General features: G+C 35.3%; 1 protein-coding gene across 1 annotated transcript; it reads left to right on the plus strand.

Annotated features, from left to right (window-relative positions):
• Positions 1-10,420: 10,420 nt before the first annotated feature.
• On the plus strand, positions 10,421-12,570 carry LOC104586461 (polyphenol oxidase, chloroplastic). Its single transcript, XM_010243710.2, has one exon. It carries the CDS (start codon positions 10,493-10,495, stop codon positions 12,323-12,325), a length of 1,833 nt encoding a protein of 610 aa, XP_010242012.1. The 5' UTR covers positions 10,421-10,492; the 3' UTR covers positions 12,326-12,570.
• Positions 12,571-18,297: the final 5,727 nt, after the last annotated feature.

Raw genomic sequence — 18,297 nt, forward strand, 5'->3', positions numbered from 1 at the left:
GAGGAGAAATGTAGTAATTTAAATTGCATTTTGTGACCTAACAATTAGAGAGGGACCAAATTAAAAAATAGGGGTATTCTAGTCAAGAATAGGATTCAATAAGTATTAATGAAAGTTAATATCTTAAATAAAAGACATAATGAGAGGGATTTGAATGAGGAGAAGAATGGTTGTTCAAATTACAATTCTCACACATTTTTATTCACACTTTTAATAGTAGTATACATATAGATTGGCATAGTATCCCCCACAAAGCTTGCTCCGCATCACAACCCCAATATAGAAAATGTTTCCAATGCATGTTGAGATCTGCATATGAGGCAGATGTAGGATGTGTGGGGAAGCAATCTGAAATCCATTTGTAGCATTTGAAATAAAAAAAAAAAAAGAAACAGTTGATGTGATGCATTGATTTTATTTGGAAAGCTTATCTTCCCTAGACTCTTCTAGAATCATCACTAGGCCAAAAGGTCCAATTTTCCTTTGTATTAATTGCAAGCATAGTTTGCTGAAGAACCAACCACATGATTCCATTGCGACCATGGTTGCTGCAAATTTCCTCTTGTTTGTGGCTAGCAAATTCTCAACATATATCAATATGATATTTGGAATGAATGACTAGATTATAACTATGACTTAACATTTTTACAATCTTTTGAATTTCTTTTTTCCTATTATGGTTTTGATTTCCGATTATCTTGTGAGTTAGACACTTGTTTTGATCAAAGGATTTGATTTTTAATTCTTTCATTTCATAGTGAAACATCATGCTTCAATTCAATGGTAGAAGAGGGTACATTGCTATTCTTAGAGAATAGTCCTCTAGGGAGGAGAAAGGCATACACAACTATTATTGTAGATGAAGTATGATTTTTAATTCAACATGCCTCTTCTGTAATTGAAAGGGGATTTGGGCTATTTACACATTAAATGCCACATTGGACATCAAATATGTCGTGTCAACTAATAAAAGGTCAATGTGATGGCATGGATATTAACAATATATCAGCTTATCAAATGAAACCATGTCATGTATTCATTTTAATTTTCTTAGCTATCAAATACTGGAAAACAATTTTTCTCACATATTTGGTTTCAATAACCAAACGTAGAACAAATATCCTGTCTCATCAATCAAATGAATCTTGTTTCTTGTATATATTAAAGTCAAGGTTTTAAAAGGCTAAAAGCGGAGGCGAGGCGGTATTGAGTGTGAAAGGGGTGACGTCTAAGCCTCGAACAAAAAAAAAGAAAGAAAATAAAAGCTATTTATTTATATTTATTAGGAAAAACAAATGAAGGAAAGATAAGTTATTTTTTTCTAGATTTACATTACCCAACCCAAACTGAAATTGACCTTATCCAGGACCAAGCTAACAATTTCTTTATTAAAAATGTAATCATATATCCAAAGTGCCAAACTTATTATTTTGTTTTTCATTTTATATTTTCTCTAATACTTTTTTTCCTAGGTTTTTTTTCTCATTGTGGTCTAAAAGCATCAAGGTTGGTTTATTCTTTGTAGCTCTATTATTGATAAAAAAAAAATTCTTTGTAGTTCCATTGGTTTGTTTTAGACATTTAATTTTAGCTACATAGTCCATAAAGAAGTTATTTGGATGTGGTAACTTTGGGGTCATTTGATAATAGCTGAACATAGAAGCTTATTGGTTTGTCTTTTAGTGATTAAGTTCTTAAGGAGGTTGTGGACTCCTTAATGGAATAAACTTAAGTTGGGTATATTACTATACCCTTGAAAATTACATCATTTAATTATTTTAACAACTAATATATATATATATATATATTATAATATTTCATTCATTTGTTTTTTATAATAAATATAAATATATAGTTTTGATTTCTTTTTTTTTTGTTTCAGGTTTACGCCTCAAAATGCCTTGGGGCTTAGACATCGACCCTTTCACATCCAATTGCCTCGCCTCCGCCTTTAGCCTTTTAAAACCTTGGCTTTAATATATACAAGAAATAAGATTCATTTGATTGATGAAAAAGGATATTTGTTCCACGTTTGGTTATTGAGACCAAATATGTGAAAAAAATTGTTTTCCAGTATTTGATAGCTAAGAAAATTAAAATGAATACATGACGTGATTCCATTTGATAAACTGATATATTGTTAATATCCATGCCATTATGTTGACCTTTTATTTGTTGACATGACATATTTGATGACCAATGTGGCATTTAATGTGTAAATAGCCCTAGTCCCCTTTCAATTACAGAAGAGCCGTGGACTTAAATATTGAATGCAGAATCATACTTCATCTACAATAATAATATATAGTTGTGTATGACTTTTTCCTCCCTAGAGGACTCTTCTACCATTGAAATATGATGTTTTATTATGAAATGAAAGAATTGAAAACCAAATCCTTCAATCAAAACAAGTGTCTAATTCACAAGATAATCGGAAATCAAAACCATAATAGGAAAAAAGAAATTCAAAAAGATTGTAAAAATGTTAAGTCATAGTTACGTTACAACTTATAATTTAGTCATTCATTACAAATATCATATTGATATATGTTAAGAATTTGCTAGCCACAAACAAGAAGAGGAAATCTGCTCAACCATGGTCGCAATGGAATAATGTGGTTGGTTCTCTAGCAAATTATGCTTGCAATTATTGCAAAGGAAAATTGCAGCTTTTGGCCTAGTGATGATTTTATTTCAAATGCTACAAATGGAATTCAGATTGTTTCTCCACACATCCCACTTGTGCCTCATTTGCACATCTCAGCATGAATTGACTCTCCTACATGTGCCTCATATACACATCCCACATCCCACTAGCCTTTTCAAGTTTTCCCCAAACCCCAAGTAATTGCCGCTTTGACACAAACACATTGACTCCTGCAAAAGAAGAGACAACACAGAAACACTATTAAGATGAAGAAGAAGAACCCAAATGCAGATTTGTTTGTCATTGCTGAATGTATATATTATGTTCTTGAGGCCAGCCAACATTGCTGGCATCTAGTCGTGGGTTGCCGATATCTGTGCTTGCATAATAAAATTGTTCTATGTTGGAAGTACTTCCCAATTGCTGAGTAGCATATGGTATTTTCGGGTCAGACCATTTGTCCATTGGGGAAACATATTCCTACATCTCATGCAGCAAGAAAATTTTAGGGTGGCAAGGGGGAAGGAGGTGTTGGGGGCTTGAAATTTGAATAATATGGGTATGGTGTGAATTCTAGAAAGCTTATGGGCAGCTCAAAGAAATGGAATCACCACCCATTTTTAGAGGAAATGCGCCTTCATTTTTATATTTAAAAAGTCAGTTTGTCTTTGAGAGTGACTTTGTTGTCCATAGGAAAAGACACATAACTGGGAGATTCTAAACCCGAAAGGATTGGGAAAGGAAATGTGTTAGATACCCCTCTCTCCAAGCTGTTGTAGCAACCCAAAACGAGAATTGTTCAGGCTCAATTTCTAACAAAAAGCAACAATGAAAAGCTTTGCTCAGAGCTTTCAAAATAAGAAGAAAACGCTTCCGACTTTACCCAAAATTGGTTTGAGGTGATATTATCGAATCTTAGGTACTGATCTCCCTAAGACCCTTGCCTCTCTGCCTCTTTTTTGCTGGATGAATTGGGAATGCAAGTTTCCCTTGGTTTTTAGACCTTAAGCATCTTAGAACTAACCTAAAAACAAAGGTTTACGAATCATTTAGAAAAAAATGATGGAATGAGAGACCTACCTCTTATGTACGACTTTGATGGGAATTTCTAGTAGTGGGAACAAGTTCAAAGAAGCTTGAATGAGATATTGGGATGAATAGTACGCTTTTTGGTTTCAAATCTTGTAGCTAAAAACAAAGGGGTGGATTTGAAGTTTAAGCTCTGAATGCTTTGGAACTTTAGGTGATTGAGGGCATCTTAGAGGTTAGGGAATGCTCTTTCAGGTCTCTTTCCCCTTTTAGATCTCTCATATCTTTCTAGATTTTTCCCCAAAGTTCTCCCCCTTCCAGCCTTCTCTTTTAGGTTGAGTTGGATTTGTATTTATAGATAAGAGTTCTTAAATTTGCCCAAACAGAGAGCTTGGACTTGAAGACAACATTTTCACAAAAATGGGTAAAGATTTTTCAAAGGAAATGGTGTCCAACTAAGCTTTCTTCTTTGGTGAAAGGTTTTCTTCGATCTGGGGGTGGTTTTCATGGTTTTGTGCATTCAATTGTGGCTTTATGCATACCTGTCATGGTAATCTTGTATTTGGGGCTATCAGTGGTAGAAAATGTAAATTTGATGCACTTTTAAAAGTGGTTTTGCAGTTAAGCTTTCTTCTTTGGTGAAATGTTTGCTTCGATTTGGGGGGTGGTTTTCATGGGTTTTATACATCAAATGGTAATTTGGGGTGTGTCTGTCATGGTAGTCTCATATTTGGGGCTGGCAGTAGTAGAAAATGTAAATTTGATGAACTTTTAAAAGTGGTTTTTCCTTTTCCCAGTTTTAAGTGGGGGTATCTTTGGGTTTTTAGGCTTTTTGGGTCTATTAGGCTCAACTTCATTGGTCCAAGTGTTTGAATCGATCAGGAATGGGCCTGACATCAGTTATCACACTTTTGAGGTTTCAGATTGGGATAGATGAGGTGGTGATTCGATCTATGCGTCGAAATGGTATTTTCCTAGTTTAATGGTCAAACAGGCGAATCGGGTTGTGAAATTTGACATGCTGGGTTTTTTTTACGTCTCTAAATGCAATGGTGAGGTCTGATTGGCCAAATAGGGTCAGGATGATGGAGATCTATGGCTGACAAATTCAGATCAATGAGATTTACTGAAATAAAATCTTTGCTTGATGAATGGTCAAACGAGGGAATTTTGGGATAAAATTTGGTGGGTAGACATTTTTGAACGTCTTGAATCTGATGGAAGTAATGAATCTTTGATCAGAGGTGTGGATTGGTAGATTTGGTTTGGGTCAATGGTTTATCAGTTAACGAGACGATTTAGAATGGAATCTCTCTTTTTTAATAGTTAAATGAAGGAGTTTGGTCATGAAATTTGATGTGCTTGGATTTTTCGGTTTCCAAACATAGTGAAGAGGTCTGATTGGTCAAATGAAGTTGGGATGATGGATGATAAGCTCTAATCAATAAGATTTGTCGAAATAGGATTTAGGTTTTATGGTGGGTCAAGCAAGAAAATTTTGAACTAAACTTTGGTGGGTAGGCATGAATTAAGGTGAGGAATCAAGCCGATGGTTTTGATCTAAGAAAGAAATGATTAATCTAGGTTTTCTAATTCTAGTTGTGTAGGGCCATTAGAATAAAACCTTGGCATTTTTGAGATTGGTCGTTGTGGGCTTGCAATGAGATTATATCATAGTGATCTTGAGGCGAGGGATGTGTTGGATCAAGGCCAATAGAAATGAAGTTTTCGTGATGAATGGTGGATGTGTGACTAATTTATAGTTATCTAAGTTTGTATGCCATATTTGATTGGGCGTCAATGTTAATCTCAAAGTTTTCATTTGTCTTGTGGATTATGTCTGAAGAGATTTTTTTGACTTTGTAAAGTCACAATTTGATCTGGTTGTGATTCCATGTTTTAAGGGACCAAATTCTATTAGGTCCCTTTCAACGGAGGGAAAGAAACTCAGATTCGACTAGCAACATATCTTGTCTTCATGCATCGTTCTAAACAAGATTACAAGGCCATCGAAGTTGCTCTTTTTGATTTACTCAATCTCACCACTTTGTAGTCAATACGTATATTTTATTTCTTTCACATTCAGTTGAATTATTCACCAATCCATTCATGGCCTTCCTTGCTTATTCTTTGAAACCTTTTTTTTTTGCTTTAATTTCTACTTATTCTAGGAACAAGATCGTTATTGTAGAATCTGGAGCGGTACCAACTATTGTATGGGAAGAAGCTAACCAATATCTACGGGGATGTCGATGAGATCCAATTTTCTAGTGGAGTCTGTTTGTGTATCTGCTGAACCTAGCAAGGTGCCAAGGTCAACGGTGCAATCCAGTGCCATGGCCCACCTTGAAGACCAATTTCGTAACATATTCATCAGTTGGGTTTTATTTTAAAAAATTTGAAAAATAATAGAAGGCAAATTTGACTTTTTGTTTATTCCATTAACATTTAACGATGATGTTAATTATCAGAAGTAGTAGGGGTACTTTAAGACAATATGTAAATAATAAGGATAGAGTTAGTCAGTTAGCTAAACCATAAAGGTAAATTTTCCATATATATATATATATATATATATAATTTAATAGTAACTCTCATTAACAATATTTTCAAACAATTCAAGGCTTTGTACATCAAATGGGTAAAGGCTTAAAGGTGTAGGCCTCTAACAATTCAAGGCCTAAGCCTTGGCAATGGAGAGAAAGGCTACTGAGGCCCGGCCTTTTTGGTCAGCCACGCCTTGAGGTTTAGTTCTTTGGCCTTGCCTCAATAGCCTTTTAAACCCATGATTAAAGCCACATCATCCAATATCATTTTAAAGTTCTTTTTTTTTTTAATATAAAGGCATAGGCCTTAAAGAGATTTTTATTTCCCCTTTTTTTAAAGGAGCAACTTTTTTATTTCCTTTGCTATAATAAATGGTAACATGCAAATACGAGTAATATTCTCAATATACTACTATAGTAAGGCGTGAATAGGTGTAGGTATGGTTCTCGTGGATAGAAAATATAAATCGGTTTGAAAGGGCTTTTGGGTCACACATTTCTTAAGTATTGAACTGGGCCCCACTAAAAGCTATGTTCAATGAAAATCAAAAAGCGTGCCACCTTATTCTCTATGCCAAAAACTACTCTAGGTAGTGATTTCTCCGGGATTTATAGGTGCGAGGTGCTCCAACACAGATGCGGTATCAAATAAGTTGTTAGTGTTTGGTGGGTTAGTGGCGGTTTCCTAGGCTTACTAACATTTACGGACAAGTAGGGATTTGTTTAATACATATTTTTGATTTCTACTGTAAATTTATAAATATTCAAAAGGTTAATAACTCATACTTTATACACCAACACCCGCCCATAAATTGATATCAATTCTGAGTTGACACCTACCCTAATAATATTTTGAACCTACAAATTTTAACCCTGGGCTCAACTGTCATTCTCCCCTAACATTTGTCCCTATGTGGTAAACCATCTTTAAAGCTTTTGAGACATGAAATAATGGTATGAATCTCAATATTATTCTTTTAAATAAAGGAAGATGGTGTCATTCTACCAAACAATGAAAAACAAAACAGTATGGAGTATTTGTTTTCTTGTTTCCGTTAAAAAGGATATTGCATCTGAAAAAATAATAACAAAATACAACAACCAAACAAGAGAAAAAATAAACACCTTCTGATCTTTTAGCTCCTTCAGCGGCCAAGCCGCAAGCCAGGAGCCACCTTTTTTCCATCATGCAGAATATATATGAGGGGAAAAAAAAAAAGAAAAACTATTTCATCATTACCAATTGACCGTCCATAACATAATCCATTTTTTACAAACAGAGACGTTTTATAATAGTTAAATAATATCTTTCTATAATCACATGGTGATGTAGTTAGGGTTGTTAAAGGACTCCGAAAGTCTGATCCCTGATTCGACTCCGAATTTAATTATTTCGAATTCGGATATCAATTAGAAATTGTATTTGATTAATAATTGGATTAGATGTGGATTTAATTCCATTCAATTCAATTAAAATTTGAGTTTGATAAATATTTTAATATTTATATATATTTATTATACATATAAAATGCATCTGTTAATCACCATTGATTGTAGAGGCCACAACAAAACCACCAAATTTTACTTTAACAAAACTTAAAATATAAATAATATTTTGATATATATAATCAAGATTGGGGTAAGGTGGAGACTGGAGACTACACTCTCCATCCTTGTTCCCGTCCCCAATTGGGTATATATCATTATTTTCTATCTCTGTTTCCTCCCCATCCCCGCCAAGGCAATTTCCCCCTTTTTCGGCTAACAAGCTTCACCAAGTCCAAGTATGGATGCTCTCCATACCAAAATTTTGACATATGACATATTAGAGCATTAACCGAACTTTTTCGTTTTGACATGTCATATCATATTTAATTATTTAAAATGTCACATATATCATTTCATATTTTAATTTGAAATGTCACATGCATTGCATTGATACATTTGATATTTTAAGCATTGGATGCAACTTGCTTGGCGGGTTAGTGGGGATGATGGGGAACAGAGGGGGTCGAGGATGGGGATTGTTTTGGTAGGGCGGAGATGGGGATTAATAGGAATATCCGGTCGGAATCGGGGTCGGGGATGGGGATTGAGGTCTCTGCCCCGACTTTGATTATATATATGTATATATATTAAATGTTATTTATATAAAATATATTATTATATTATTTATATTATATTTATATATAACAAAACTTATTTAAAATATTATTTATAATTTAAAATTTTTATTTATTTTAAGTAAATTTATTTAAAAAATATTATTATCTGAAAATATTTCGGAGATTCAGGTTCTCACAAGGAACCCATCCCCATTGCGGATTGGGGATGAATGACAAATTTTATCCCAAACAGGAATCGGGGACAAGGATGGGATTAATTTCAGAATTGGGGTCAGGGATGGAGAATATAATGCCCGCCCCGTTGCCATTCCTAGGAACCGAATCCAATAAGGTAGGGTCAAAGTTTAGTTTTAGAGTTAAGGTTGAAAAGTATGAACTCATTTGATTTAACTTCGGGTTGAGGCCTTCATTGTTCCGATTCAGTTTAACCTTATAAAGCAATAGACAGATTTTTTAATGAAAAATCAATTGTTCATGTTAAAATGAATTGATTCTCAAAAAAGAATGGAATTGGCAATTGAGGCGTTCATCCATTTGTTTATTACTTTATCTATCTATTTATATCAACGTTTTCGAACCGTTGTTGACCTGGATGGTCGGACCATTCGGCCCGGGAATCGTCCAGGCAACCGGTTCCGTTTTACCTAAAACCCGAAATCTGATAAAAAACCATTGAGAAAGTCAACAAACTATTGACTCGGGTGGTTGAACCGTCGACCTGTCGACCTGTTCAATGGTTTTTAACCGTTTTTTCATTTTTTAATTATTTTTTAATTTTACTATCAGAACAAGCCGTCCATTCGAACCGAACGGTCAGACCGTTGACCCAAAAACCGGTGCCCAGAACGTTCCGTTTCTGGATCGTTTTTTAAAACGTTAATCTATCTATCTATCTACGTGTGTATTATATGCCAAAAATTTAAACTTAAAAGGCAAACTTTCATAAAACATGATAATTAATTATGTTCTTTTACATATAATAATGTTAATATTGAATTAAAATCAACCATTAAAACAGAGAAACAAGGCCAACCTGATCCCAATCCAATCCATAGCTTTTGTGTTGGGTAAAGTTAGGATTAGGAGTTGGCCTCAACCGACCCTAATCCGATCTGCTGTCTTGCACAACTACTTTGGAATCATTATTTTATTTTTGTTTTTTATAAGCCTGATAAGGCAAATTCATTGATTTCAAGTGCTCATCATACAATATTATCATGAAAAATGAATTCCTCAAGAAAGTACTAAAGAGTCCTAGATACCAGGTGTGCACATGTGATATCAAGAGGTTATTACTTGCATTCCTAGTAGTGAAGATCACCGAGCAGAGCACTGGGAGATTTTGAGCACCCCAAATTTAATACCGAAAAAACGTTTATTTACGTGCCAAACAATCAAAACGGGTCAATTGGGTGTGAGTTGCGGTCAGCACCAGCAACTCTTCATGTGTAGTGTAGTCTGTCATGGGATGGCAAGGTGGGAATGGGACTAATGACAGATTGTCTGGCTTGCTACTTCATACTTGTGGATCGGAGCACCAAGTTTCCCAATTTACAGGTTAATTACAGCTTCCGTGAGATATCAATAAACAAAGAACGACTCGTAATTCCACACTGACAAATATCTTCTTTCTCAATTTATTTCAAGTTTTACCTGATTACAGTACAAATTAATGTGGTAAAATAAGATCTGAAAGCAGAACAAAGTAAAATCCAAAACAAAATCAAATCAGAATTTGCCCACCTTCTTTTTCATTTGCACTCCCATGCATTTAAGTTGGTGCAAATAAAATTTCACTGCAACCAAATGCAGCCAAAATGAACGATACTATTATTGTTCTTTTAATTGTTTCACTTGAACACAAACAAGACTTATTAATAGCAATACCAGCGATTCAAAAGATAGTATGGGCAAGATTACCAATACCATTTGGCAATGCTAGCTGGAACCTTGGATCAGGATAAGGATTGGGTGAAAACTTGCATGATAAATCTATTTTTGTGCTCAAATTTATTCTCTGTTTTGATCTTGATTTTTCTTTACTTCTATGTGGCTGGCTCGGTCGTTCTTATAAAAAGAGAAGGAGCTAGCTCTACTCATCTATCTAAGCCCACTCGTAGTCTAAGTTCCAAACCCCCAGGAAGATGGCTTCTGTTTCTCCCTTGAATCACGCCATTATTATTACCTCCACCACTTCTAAAGGATCTTCATCTCTGAGCCCTTTCAACCAGAGGAGGCCTCAAGTCTCTACAGTTGGCAAACGACGCCAGCGAATGGTCGGTAAGGTATCATGTGGAGCTAGAGGAGGAGAGCAGAAACCAACACAGGGTGACGCGTCTAGTTCCGGCAATGGAGAAGGGTCTCTCGGGAGGATGGATAGGAGGAATGTGCTTATTAGCTTAGGAGGCTTGTATGGTGCCACCGGCCTCGGTGCTGACCGATTGGCATTTGGGGCTCCGATCATGGCGCCTGACTTAACTAAGTGCGGTGCCGCTGATTTGCCTACCAGTGCGAAGCCCACCAATTGCTGCCCACCTACCAGCTCGAAAGTTGTTGACTTCAAGCTGCCACCCCAAAACGAAGACATGCGCGTCCGGCAAGCTGCTCACTTAGTGGACGATGAGTACGTCGCCAAGTACCAGGACGCCATTGCCCGCATGAAAGCTCTCCCAACCGATGACCCACGTAACTTCACTCAACAGGCCAATGTTCACTGTGCCTATTGCGATGGAGCTTACGATCAGGTTGGCTTTCCAGACTTGGAATTGCAAGTACACAATTCATGGCTCTTTTTCCCATTCCACCGATACTATCTCTACTTCTACGAGAGGATACTGGGCAAATTGATCGGCGATCCTACCTTTGCCTTGCCCTTCTGGAACTGGGACGCTCCGGCGGGGATGACTTTGCCGGCCATGTACACCAACCCCAGCTCATCTCTCTACAATAAACTTCGAGACACCAAGCACCAACCGCCGACGTTGATCGATCTGGACTACAATCTCAAAGACCCCTCGATCACGAATGAGGAACAACTGAAGCACAATCTCGCCATCATGTACCGGCAAATGGTGTCTAACGGCTCGACGGCGCAGCTTTTCCTTGGAACCCCCTACCGTGCCGGAGACGAGCCAGACCCTGGGAATGGGTCGCTTGAGAACGTTCCACATGGACCGGTTCACTTGTGGGCAGGCGACCGTAATCAGCCCAATGTGGAGGACATGGGCAACTTCTATTCAGCCGCCCGAGACCCCATCTTCTACGCCCACCACGCCAATGTGGATCGTATGTGGACAATATGGAAGACTCTAGGAGGGAAGAGAAGGGACTTCACCGATCCGGACTGGTTGGACTCGGCTTTCCTGTTCTATGATGAGAACGCAGAGCTAGTGAAGGTGAAGGTCCGAGACTGCCTCGACGAGAAGAAACTCCGGTACACCTACCAGTCCGTGGACATTCCATGGCTGAAGACGAAACCGACGCCCGTCCGTAAAATGAAGGAAGCTCTGAAGGAGGAGGAAGGTCTGAAAGACAAGATCAAGGAGAGGGTGCTGAAGTTGGAGAAGAAGATTGCAGTGAGTGAGTTCCCGAAACAACTAGATACGGCGTTCAAGACAGTGGTCAAGAGGCCTAGGAAGTCGAGAAGCAAGAAGGAAAAAGAGGATGAAGAGGAGATACTAGTGATAGAGAAGATAGAATTGGAGAGAGATTCCGTGGTGAAGTTTGATGTCTACATTAACAACGAGGATGAGCCGAGCCCGGACAAGAGTGAATTCGCTGGGAGCTTTGTGAACGTTCCACACAAGCACGGGAAGAAGAAGAAGAAGAGGGTGAAGACGTTCCTGAGGTTGAGCATAACGGAATTGCTGGAGGATTTGGAGACGGAAGATGACGACGAGGTGGTAGTTACCATAGTCCCACGATTGGGAGGCGACCTTGTCATCATTGGTGGGATCAAGATCGTTTACGCTTCGTGATTAGTTACTGCAATCTGCTGCCGGCCACTCGATTCACAGTAGTCGGCATCTTTTGAAGGTTTAAAGCAAAAAATAATCATGGGCTTTTCCTCTTATATTAAATAAAGGAAAATCTATAATTGGGCCAAGCCAAATTGAATCCACTCCGCGCATTATTTTTGGATTCATGTATTGTCCTATAAATTTGTATTAATTTCATTATTTTTGTTAATATTTATTAATATATTTTATTATTGTTAAATAAATTTATATATATATATATATATATATTCACTAATCGGAAGAATCTTTTCTGAAGTTAATAGGAAGAATGCTATAAAGAAAGGGGGAAAGTTTTTTATACATTCAATTCACACCCTTCGTTGGTAAGCTATAAAGAAAGGGGGAAGAATGCTATTGAGTTTATTTTTTGTCAACTCTATAATGTACAAATCTATATAACTAAAATTGAGTCAATCTCTTCTACTTCTTACTGCTTAATTACTTCAAACTTCAAAATTTTATAATTTAGAAGTTTGCTCCTGAACCAGAAATGTCATTGATTGTATTAATTGTATGTGTGAACAAATCTTTCAACCATGCCTAGAGAAGCGTTAAAGTGGTCTGTTATGTGACTCCCATTATTGCTTTTGAAGATTGAAAGCAAAGTTTTCGAAAATAAAAATTCTTGAAAATATTATATATTTTTCTCGTAGGTGTAGAATTTTTGTCCATTGGAGGGGTAGAAATATCGCATTCTCTACCTCAGTGAAAAGCATATTTTGAAACCAAGATAAGGGCTTTATGCATTGATTTTTCTTAGGAGACAAGAAAGCTCCTTGTCCTTTACTTTAAGAGCAAGAAGAAATTGGCTTATTTTTACTATCCATAATGAAATTAGGAACTTGATTTGCTATATACAAATCTTAGACTAGACTTGCTATGGTGCAAAAATGAATATTTGCAACACGTTATATCTTGATATTAATCAATCACGTTAAATCTTCACTTTTTCACATTTTATAAAGTGTACATACTACAAAAAATATGGGTTTTGGTGATGTTAGACAAACGTCGTCAAAACCACTACAAACATCGTGGAAACTTTCTCGCGACATTTGCGCAATCGTCGAGCCTATAAAAGTCTGAAAAAATTTTCGCGACGTTTGTAGCGATTTTCGGTGACATTTGAAAATGTCACTGAAATCAGTCTTTAGAAACAATGATGATGGAAGTTCCATTAAATAGCTGGAATGTTTTGAACTTGGTCTGAAATGGTTAGGCTTGGGCTCGGGCTATGCTACATCGGGTTAGTTAGGCTTGGGCAGATTGGTTAAGTTTGAAAAAAATTTATGTATAAATTTTTACGTATTTGTCTTTTAATGGGACTTATGACTCAATTTAAGAATAGAATCAATTAAAAAATATTAATAATGCACATTTACAATTTTATACATATACACACGTACACATAATTAGAAAAAAAATTAAGATATTTTATATAAAAATAACACACATATGTATGTATTTTTTGGGTGGGCTTGGATTGGGTTGGGCCCAAGTTATCTATGATGAGAATAAAATTTATCATATTTTATCCCCAAATATTCAGTATTTTATACTGAATTAGTACTTATTTGGACTCATATTTCTTGTATTTCGGTTCAGGGCATGAAAGAATGCATAAGAGAAAAGCAAGGCAAATCGGATGATTTTTCACAATTTCGGCACTGTTCAGTAATCTGGGCCTAACTCTCGTATCCGAGATCCGATTGGGCTGATTCAAGATTCACTGGAAAGATAAGAGAGGAAGCTACAACTTTTATGTTTTGGACTTTCGCAGATTCGGCCTGCATCGAAATCAAATCCAGGCCTGAAGTCGGGGAAAATTCGTAGGAATGCCTAATTCACAGCTGAAGCCCAACTTGCAAAAAAAGCCTTGCAGCAGCCAATTCGCAGAGGAAGTCTAATATGAATGCAAGAACAAGAAACTGAGAAGAGTCCTACCAGATTTAAATTTGTGATGTAATCCTAGAAAGATAAGGAGATTGAGTTCGCTAGATAAAGAGATAAGAGTAGGATTAGAGTAGAACTTTCTATTTTTGAAAGATAAACTCCAAGAAGGAGTTGGAGACCACCCCCTCCCCTTTCAGCTATATAAAGGGATGGGGGCGGACTAGAGAGGTATCAAGAAGTAGAGGAGCAACCAATCTATCAAGCAAGAAGACTACAAGAAGGACATGGCGGCAAGGAGAAGGGGAAATCTCAGCTCTAAGGGTGACACCATGAGTTCTTTCTTTCCTCTTGTTTGCTTTATTCCCTCTAGTATGAACTGATTTATTTGTAGCTAGGGCTGTGAAAAGCCTAATCATAACAATGAATATAATTTTATTCTGATTTTTCCAAGATCGTGATTTTCATATAGTCTATGAGTTATCTTGCTTAGTGCTATTAGGAGTGACCATCTCTTAATTGATTAGGTTTATGTGAATGAATCGAGAGAGGAATTCATATAACAGACCAAATAATTCATGGTGTGAATTGAATGGTATATAGGGGTATATACACATGATTCATCTGAATGTAATAGTTTTTCTTTGAACTTAATGCATTTCTATCTTGAGAACTCTAGTCGAGAGATCGATGTATTACCTGATAAAAGTAGTTTTGATATATCTTGAGAAAGAATATTGAATAAAATTGGAAAAATTTCAGCTTATGGGAATGAAAAATTATCTTGGATAATCTCATCTATTACTATTCATTGGAATGGTTAGGCGGACCAAAGGTCCTAGCGAATTCAGTAAATCGTTGCATACTTCAGTATTGGTACTCTTGCTCTTGTCTTCTTTTTCTGTTTTTCAGTAGCTTTTACTCTTAAATTCGATTGTCCAAATAATTAGGGAAGGTTGTAGTTCTAACAATTATTTTGTTAAATCCTCGTAGGAACGATATTTTTATACTACTTGATAACTAGTGCACTTGCTAGGGTTATAATCATAGCTATCAATCTACCCTAAATCCAAACCGTAGCTTACAAACTCAGGCCCACCCATGCAAAAGCTCGGGTTAGTCAGGTCAAGCTCAATTAGACCCACCCAAGTTGCACCCCTAATGATGATAATAAAAGATATGTTTCCAAAATTTTCTACAATTTTTTTATATTTCTATGTCTATAAAAATTAGTCTTATTTATCACACTTATTTTTGTTTAATATGATGAATATATAATATTAGAGAAGTGCCCAAATGTTTTTTACAAATTTTTTATATTTTTATGTATTTTCATCTTTTTAATTTTTTATTATTATTTAACCATGACATCAACGGTCGAAATATTTTGTTGACTTACCACCAAACATGTTCATTTTTATCATGAATAAAAAGCAATTGTTGCTTATTATACTTATTTTTTAATATGGTTAATTAATATAGAATTCAATTAATAAATGGGGCTTAATATCCTAAATATAAGACTTAATGAGAGAAATTGAATTAGGAAAAATGTAGTAGTTTAAATTACTTTTTGATGACATCAAGGGTTGACGCATTTTGTATTTGTATTTTAATTTTTTGTTATTATTATTTAACGATGACCTCAAGGGTACTCATAACCAAACCTAAAGCAACTCTGTAAGGAATTTGTGTAGATTTATTAGTTATCTCATGCAGATTTGTTGGTTAATTTGTTTAGTTATGGAGTGAGGATCACAACAAACTGTTGGGAACTCTTTACAGTGGTATTTTTAAGTCTTTTATTGAGTTTTCAAGTTTTTGCACATAATGTTTACTTAAAGTATAAATAACGATAAGATGGGTCGGCAAGATCTGATTGCTCTCTCATTCTTTTCTTCTTCTCTCTTCTCAAAAGAAAAACAAAAACTCTTATTTTCTCCATCTTTCTCTTTTTTGTTTTTGCAGATTTCTACTCCATTTTGGGTTGATTTTAAATTTGCATTTTATTTTTATCATCAATAAAAACAATTGTTCCTTATGACACATTTCTTTTAATATGGTTAATTAATATAGGATTCAAAAAAATAGGAATTAATATCCTAAATATAAGACTTAATGAGAGGAATTGAATGATGAGAAATGTAGTAGTTTAAATTACATTTTGTGACCTAACAATTATAGAGGGACCAAATTCAAAAATAGGGGTATTCTAGTAAAGAATAGGATTCAATAAGTCTTAATGAAAGTTAATACCTTAAATACAGGATATAATGAGAGGGATTTGATGGAGGTGAAAAGTGGTTGTTCAAATTACAATTCGGTTATTATACTTTGAGAGGGATCACATTCAACAAACAAAAGTCTCACACATTCTTATTCACACTTTTAATAATAGTATAGATATAGATTGGCATGGTTTCCCCCAGAAAGCGTGCCCCACATCACATCCCCATTACAGAAAATGTTTCCAATGCATGCTGAGATCTACACAAGTGCACATGCATCAGGCACATGTGGGATATGTGGGGAAGCAATCTGAAATCCCTTTGTAGCATTTGAAATAATAATAAAAAAAATCTGTTGATGTGATGCATTGATTTTATTTGGAAAGCTTGTCTTCCCTAGACTCTTCTAGAATCATCACCGGGCCAAAAGGTCCAATTTTCCTTTGTATTAATTGCAAGCATAATTTATTGGAGAACCAATCACATGATTCCATTGCATCCATGGTTGCAGTAGATTTCCTCTTCTTGTTTGTGGCTAGCTAGCAAATTCTCAACATATAAAAATATGATATTTGGAATGAATGACTAAATTGTAACTATGACTTAACATTTTACAATCTTTTTGAATTTCTTTTTTCCTATTATGGTTTTGATTTCCGATTATCTTGTGAATTAGAAACTTGTTTTGATGGAAGAATTTGGTTTTCAATTATTTCATTTCATAGTGAAACGTCATGCTTCAATGGTAGATAAGGGTATGCTGTTATCCTTAGAGAAAAATCCTCTAGGGAGGAGAAAGTCATACACAACTATTAATATAGATGAAGTATGATTTTGCATTCAATATTTAAGTTCGTGGCTCTTCTGTGATTTGGGCTATTTACACATTAAATGCCACATTGGACATCAAAAATGCCGTGTCAACTAATAAAAAGTCAACGTGATGGCATGGATATTAAAAATATATTAGCTTATCAAATGGAACAACGTCATGTATTCATTTTAATTTTCTTAGCTATCAAATACTGGAAAACAATTTTTCTCACATTTTAGTCTCAATAACCAAATGTCGAATAAATATCCTTTCTCATCAATCAAACGAATCTTGTTTCTTGTATATACTAAAGCCAAGGTTTTAAAAGGCTAAAAGTGGAGGCGAGGCGGTATTGGGTGTGAAAGGGACGACATCTAAGCCTCAAGGTGTTTTGAGGCGTAAGCCTCGAACAAAAAAAAGAAAATAAAAACTATGTATTTATATTTATTAGAAAAACAAATGAAGGAAAGATAAGTTATTTTTTTCTAGATTTACATTACCCAACCCAAACTAAAATTGACCTTATCTAGGACCAAGCTAACAATTTCTTTATTAAAAAAGTAATCATATATCCAAAGTGCCAAACTTATTTTTTTTTTTTTCATTTTATGTTTTCTCTAACACATTTTTTCCTTGTTTTTTTTTCTCATTGTGGTCTAAAATGATCAAGGTTGGTTTACTCTTTGTAACTCCATTATTGATAAAAAAAGAAATTGTTTTGTAGTTCCATTGGTTTGTTTTAGACATTTAATTTTAGCTACATAGTCCATAAAGAAGTTATTTGGATGTGGTAACTTTGGGGTTATTTGATAATAGTTGAACATGCTGAATTGAAGAAGCTTATTGGTTTGTCTTTTAGTGATTAAGTTCCTATGGAGGTTGTGACCGATGGAACTACATCATTTGGGGGGCATGAAAGCTTTTGAGATATGAAATAATGGTATGAGTCTCAATATTATTCTTTTAAATAAAGGAAATATGGAGTCATTCTACCAAAC

Source organism: Nelumbo nucifera, chromosome 1 (assembly GCF_055504915.1).
Source record: "Nelumbo nucifera cultivar China Antique chromosome 1, China Antique-T2T, whole genome shotgun sequence".
Classification (NCBI taxonomy): Eukaryota; Viridiplantae; Streptophyta; class Magnoliopsida; order Proteales; family Nelumbonaceae; genus Nelumbo; species Nelumbo nucifera.